The 6,488-nt window shown below is 47.4% G+C and overlaps 1 protein-coding gene across 3 annotated transcripts in view; it reads right to left on the minus strand.

Annotated features, from left to right (window-relative positions):
* Positions 1 to 335: 335 nt before the first annotated feature.
* The window catches only part of LOC105516306 (chromosome unknown open reading frame, human C12orf65), a 23,050-nt gene continuing 16,897 nt past the window's right edge, over positions 336 to 6,488 (minus strand). For all 3 annotated transcript variants that reach the window (XM_011948454.1, XM_011948457.1, XM_011948456.1), the window contains exon 2: positions 336 to 1,033. In XM_011948454.1, the coding sequence (XP_011803844.1) occupies positions 646 to 1,014 (369 nt within the window). In that variant the 5' untranslated portion in view covers positions 1,015 to 1,033 and the 3' untranslated portion in view covers positions 336 to 645. The remainder of the gene's footprint in view (positions 1,034 to 6,488) is intronic.

A 6,488-nucleotide genomic window follows, 5' to 3' on the forward strand; every position in this document is an offset into this window, starting at 1 on the left:
GGCGTGAGCCACCGTGCCTGGCCCGAGACTTGTTTTTTTATGTAAAGAAGGAAGACTCCCATAGGCAGCTGTGCACAGCATTTTTTCTTCTGAGGTTGGAAAATACCTGGCCTCCATGATCCTCCATGATCTCACCCTCAGTCCTCTCTGTCCAGAAGGGGAGGTATCACCGACATTTACCAAAGGGGACAGAGAGGCATGGAGGACGTGGCCACGCTAAGGTTAACCACAGCCAGGACAGCTAAGGGCTGGGACCCCTAGCCGACAACCCAGGCCTGCTTGCTGCCTCCTCAGGGACTTGGAGTCCACAGCAATGCTGGGGATCTCGGCAGCCTTCCTGAAGTGGGAATGGATTTGAAAGAACCATGCTGCCCAGGCGCCTGCCTTTATCAGCCACTGCTTAGCTTTGTCAAGATGTTGCTTCCGGGGCAGCAGCCAAGCACCAGTGCTGCCTGCCAAATTCAAGGATGGCAGCCATACCCTGGCTCCAAAAGATTCTGGAAGCAGGCTTCCCAGGCTGTTGTAGGTGGTTCTGCCTTAGGGAGGAATGGCTCAGGGATGGGACAAGATCTGCAGTGCCCTCTACTGCCTGGCTGGTAGAGGGTGGCCAGAGCCAGAAAAAGAATGCCCTTCAGCTGATCCCATTCATGCTTGGGAGAAATCTCTGGAGGCTGTGGGACCCATGGGCGGGGCCTCTCCCCTCAGCGGCCTTCTGTTGTCTACCTTTACAACGATGCCCGAGGGGATGTGCTTCAGCACCACACAGTTGCTGGTTTTGTTAGTTGCCTGGCCCCCTGGACCGTGTCCTTTCACAAACTGCTCTTCGAGCTCATTCTCATCCAAGGAAAGCAGTGCAGGGTAGTCCTTCTTGCCTGCCATCTGGACCGGAGTGACAGCTGTTTCTGGGGATAACAACGTCAGCTTCTCCCAAAGCCGGAGTCCCCATGGCGCCCAGCATATTCGGGTCAGTGATGTAGGAAAATGAAATAAACCCGCGGTGCTCTTGAGGAACATGGCTCTGCTGGCTGAGGACCTGGGTTAGATGAATAAGGAGGAGAGCTTTCAGAAAGAGGCATCTGCCCTCAAGACTGTGCTTCCGATTCGAAGACAGCTTTTTATAAAGCAATTCAAATGATGACCCATCTGTTACCAAGGGAATTTAGGAAATGAGTGGAGACACATTATTCAGCAAGACACCACTCTCCTCACCCTTGCACTGTCTGCCATGTTACCAGGACATGCCCTGCCAGCTAATACATATTTTCTTGCAATAGACCAAAAATATCTTCCAAGCACCCAGGGGTGCTGTTTTCTCAGGAGGAGAGGTTTTGAGTGTGAAATTCAGGCCAGGTGTGGTGGCTCACGCCTGTAATCCAAGCACTTTGGGAGGCTGAGGCAGGTGGATCACAAGGTCAGGAGTTCAAGACCAGCCTGGCCAAGATGGTGACACTCTATCTCTACTAAAAGTACAAAAATTAGCCAGGCTTGGTGGTGGGTGCCTGTAATCTCAGCTGCTCGGGAGGCTGAGGCAGAGCCACTGCACTCCAGCCTGGGCAACAGAGTGAGACACTGTCTCAAAAAAAAAAAAAAGAAAGAAATTCAAAGGAACAGGACTATAATTTGATACAGATGAATAGTGCATCAAGCAAGAATTAACATCTGGGTCAAGTGCCAGTATTTAAATGTTTGAGAATCTCTGAAATCAAAATGTAAAGATGACAGTATGAGAGTCTATTTTATTTTTTGAGATGGAATCTTGCTCTGTTGCCCAGGCTGGAGTATGATGGCATGATCTTGGCTCACTGCAACCTTCGCCTCCCAGGTTCAAGTGATTCTCCTGCCTCAGCCTCCCGAGTAGCTGGGATTACAGGTGCGTGCCACCATGCCTGGCTAATTTTTGTATTTTTAGTAGAGGTGGGGATTCATTCACCATATTGGCCAGGCTGGTCTCAAATTCCTGACCTCAGGTGATCTGCCCGCCTCGGCCTCCCAAAGTGCTGGGATTACAAGCATGAGCCACCTCCAACCCCGGCTGAGAGTCTATTTTATAGCTGAGCTTAAACAGTCTGACATAGTAAACATCACTATCAATCAATGTCATGATTGTTGTTTTTTGTTTCCAGTTTCATGGATTTGAATGTGAACATCTGTTCCCCTGGACGCACTGCCAATAATGTGGTCCAACTGGTACTCGTTGTTGGAACTACCAAGTCAACTGATTTTTTTTTTTTTTTTTTGAGACAGAGTCCTACTCTATCGCCCAGGCTGTACTGCAGTGGCGTGATCACAGCTTTCTCCAGCCTTGACCTCCCCAGGGTCAGGCGATTCTCTCATCTCAGGCTCCGCAGTATGTGAGATTACAGGCACACCCCACCACAGCTGGGTAATTATTTTTTGTAGAGATGGGGTTTCGCCATGTTGCCCAGGCTGGTCTTGAACTCCCTAAGGTCAAGTAATCCACCTGCCTCAGCCTCCCAAAATGCTAGGATTACAGGCGTGAGCCACTGCACCCAGCCAGTCAACTCACTTTTAATAAGGTCCTTGTTAGGTGTAGTGAGGGACATGAGATGAAAAAGAACTAGACTGTCTTCATGGAGCTTACGGGTTAGTTAGAAAAGATATTAAAAGACAGATGAGATGGGCCTAGACTCCCCGCCTACATCTTTCTCCCATGCTGGATGCTCCCTGCCCTCGAACATCGGACTCCACGTTCTTCAGTTTTGGGACTCGGACTGGCTCTCCTTGCTCCTCAGCTTGCAAACAGCCTATGTTGGGACCGTGTGATCATATTTTATTTGCAGGGGAGCTCCTGGGATCATGGCGAACAGGAGGCAGGACTAGATTGCAGCTTCAGACAGAGCAGCATGCAGAGGCTTACATTGTGAATTTTAGCTCCAGATCAACTGCAAGAACAAGCCAGCAATCCTGAGAGGACCCACAGACCCACTGAAGGAAGCAGATTGCTCCTGCAGGGCCCGGGAGACCCCCAAATACTGTGAGTGCCCCAACTGTGGAAGTGGGAAAGGGAGACCCTCCTCTCCAAAACACACCCCCTGCACTGGAGAGGCTGAAGGTCTGTTTGCAGGAGAAATTTCCGACTTTACCTGGAGCTAAGTCAGACTCAGGCCAGTGAAATACAGGGGTGAGGAAGCAGCAGAAAGGCAATGGGAGCTTGCTGGGTCCCCAGGCAGCCCATTCCTGCCTGACACCACAGGGATCCAGAGGGAGGTTGGCCAGAGGAGCAGGGGGTGAAACTCCATAGGGAGAAGGAATTCAAAATTTCTAGTCGAACTCTGTAAAAATTTAAACAGGGCGAGAAGGCTCCTGGCCAGAACTCGGGGAAGGGCACGAATCCGGCATGCAGACTTCACAGGTGGGGGAAGAACTACAGCCCTTTTCTTTTGCAGCTGGGAGGCGAACAGCCTCAGGCAAATTTTCAGGTCACTCTCACCTTCTGCCTGGAAGCAGACTCAGGGCAGTTGTTGGGCCACACGGTGGGAGTAAGACCGGCCCTTCGGTTTGTGTGGGAGCTGGGTGAGGCCTGTGACTGCTGGCTTTCCCCCACTTCCCCCTGACAACCTGCATGACTCAGCAGAGGCAGCCATAACTCTACTAAGTACAGAACTCCAGTGACCTGGGAATCTCACCCCCATTCCCTACAGCAGCCGCAGCAAGACCTGCCCTAGGAGAGTCTGAGCTCAGACATGCCTAGCTCCACTGCCACCTGATTGTCCTTCCCTATCCACCCTGGCAGGAAGACAAAGGGCAAATAATCTTGGGAGTTCTAGGGCCCCGCCCACTGCTGGTTCCTCCCCTACCACAGCTGATGCTTTCTGAAAAGCACCACCTCCTGGCAGGAGGCCAACCAGAAAAAAAAAATAGACCATTAAACCACCAAAGCTAAGGACCTTCATGGAGTCCATTGTACCCTCGGCCACATCCACCGAACAGGCACTGGCATCCATGGCTGAGAGACCCATAGATGGTTCACATCACCGGACTCTGCAGATAACCTCCAACACCAGCCCGGAACTGGGAAGACTCGCTGGGTGGCTAGACCCAGAAGAGAGACAACAATCACTGCAAGTAAGTTGGCTCATAGGAAGCCACATCCATAGGAAAAGGGACAGAGTACTACATGAAGAGAACACCCCATGGGACAAAAGAATTGGAACAGCCTTCAGCCCTAGACCTTCCCTCTGACAGAGCTTACCCAAATGAGAAGGATCCAGAAATAAACCCCGGTAATACGGCAAAACAAGACTCTTCAACACTCCCCAAAAAACGCACTAGTTGACCAGCAATGGATCCAAACCAAGAAGAAATCCCTGATTTACCTGAAAAAGAATTTAGGAGGTTAGTTATTAATCAGGAAAAGACCAGAGAAAGGTGAAGCCCAATGTAAGGAAATCCAAAAAATGATGCAAGAAGTGAAGGGAGAAATCATTCAGGGAAATAGATAAAGAAGAAACAATCAAAAATTCAGGAAACTTTGGACACACCTTTAGAAATGCGAAATGCTCTGGAAAGTCTCAGCAATAAAATTCAACAAGTAGAAGAAAGAAATTCCGAGCTCGAAGACAAGGTCTTCAAATTAACCCAATCCAACAAAGACAAAGAAAAAAGAGTAAGAAAATATGAACAAAGGCTCCAAAAAGTCTGGGATTATGTTAAACGACCAAACCTAAGAATAACTGGTGTTCCTGAGGAAGAAGAGAATTCTAAAAGCTTGGAAAACACATTTGGGGGAATAATCAAGGAAAACTTCCCCGGCCTCATTAGAGACCTAGACAACCAAATACAAGCAGCACAAAGGACACCTGGGAAATTCATCGCAAAAAGATCTTTACCTAGGCACATTGTCATCAGGTTATCCAAAGTTAAAATGAAGGAAATAATTTTAAGAGCTGTGAGGCAGAAGCACGAGGTAACCTATAAAGGAAAACTTATCAGATTAACAGCAGATTTCTCAGAAGAAACCCTACAAGCTAGAAGGGATTGGGGCCCTATGTTCAGCCTCCTCAAACAAAACAACTATCAGCCAAGAATTTTGTATCCAGCGAAAAAGTAAGTATCACTTATGAAGAAAAGATAGTCATTTTCAGACAAACAAATGCTGAGAGAATTCACCATTACTAAGCCACCACTACAAGAACTGCTAAAAGGAGCTCTAAATCTTGAAACAAATCCTGGAAACACATCAAAACAGAACTCTTCTTTTTTTTTTTTTTTTTTTTGAGGCGGAGTCTCGCTCTGTCGCCCGGACTGGAGTGCAGTGGCCGGATCTCAGCTCACTGCAAGCTCCGCCTTCCGGGTTTACGCCATTCTCCTGCCTCAGCCTCCCAAGTAGCTGGGACCACAGGCGCCCGCCACCTCGCCCGGCTAGTTTTTGTATTTTTAGTAGAGACGGGGTTTCACCGTGTTAACCAGGATGGTGTCGATCTCCTGACCTCGTGATCCACCCGTCTCGGCCTCCCAAAGTGCTGGGATTACAGGCTTGAGCCACCGCGCCCGGCCCAAAACAGAACTCTTTAAAGCATAAATCACACAGGACCTATAAAACAAAAATACAAGTTAAAAAGCAAAACCAAAAAACCAAAAAAAAACCCCTAAAGTACACAGGCAATAAAGAGCACGATGAATGCAATGGTACCTCACATTTCAATACTAACATTGAATGTGAATGGCCTAAACACTCCACTTAAAAGATACAGAACTGCAGAATCAACCATCTGCTGCCCTCAGAAGACTCACCTAACACATAAGGACTCACATAAACTTAAAGGGGTGGAAAAAGGCATTTCATGCAAATAGACACTAAAAACAAGCAGGGGTAGCTATTCTTATATCAGACAAAACAAACTTTAAAACAACAGCAGTTAAAAGAGACAAAGAGGGACATTATATATATAATGGTAATAAGGCCTTGTCACAGGAAAATATCACAATCCTAAACATATATAAACCTAACACTGGAGCTCCCAAATTTATAAAACAATTACTAACAGACCTAAGAAATGAGATAGACAGCAGCACAATAATAGTGCGGGACTTCAATACTCTACTGACGGCACTAGACAGGTCATCAAAACGAAAAGTCAACAAAGAATGGATTTAAACTATACTTTGGAACAAACGGACTTAATAGATATATATAGAACATTTCATCCAACAACCACAGAATATACATTCTATTCAACAGTACATGGAACTTTCTCCAAGACAGATCATATGACAGGCCGTAAAATGAGCCTCAATAAATTTAACAAAATTGAAATTATATCAAGCACTCTCTAAGAGCACAGTGGAATAAAACTGGAAATCAACTCCAAAAGGAACTTTCAAAACTATGCAAATAAATTAGCTGGGTGTGGTGGCAGGCACCTGTAATCCCAGCTACTTGGGAGACTGAGGCAGGAGAATTGCTTGAACCTGGGAGGCGGAGGTTGCAGTGAGCCGAGATTGTGCCATTGCACTCCAGCATGGGC

The sequence above is a fragment of the Colobus angolensis genome, unplaced genomic scaffold, assembly GCF_000951035.1.
Source record: "Colobus angolensis palliatus isolate OR3802 unplaced genomic scaffold, Cang.pa_1.0 Scaffold28, whole genome shotgun sequence".
NCBI lineage: Eukaryota > Metazoa > Chordata > Mammalia > Primates > Cercopithecidae > Colobus > Colobus angolensis.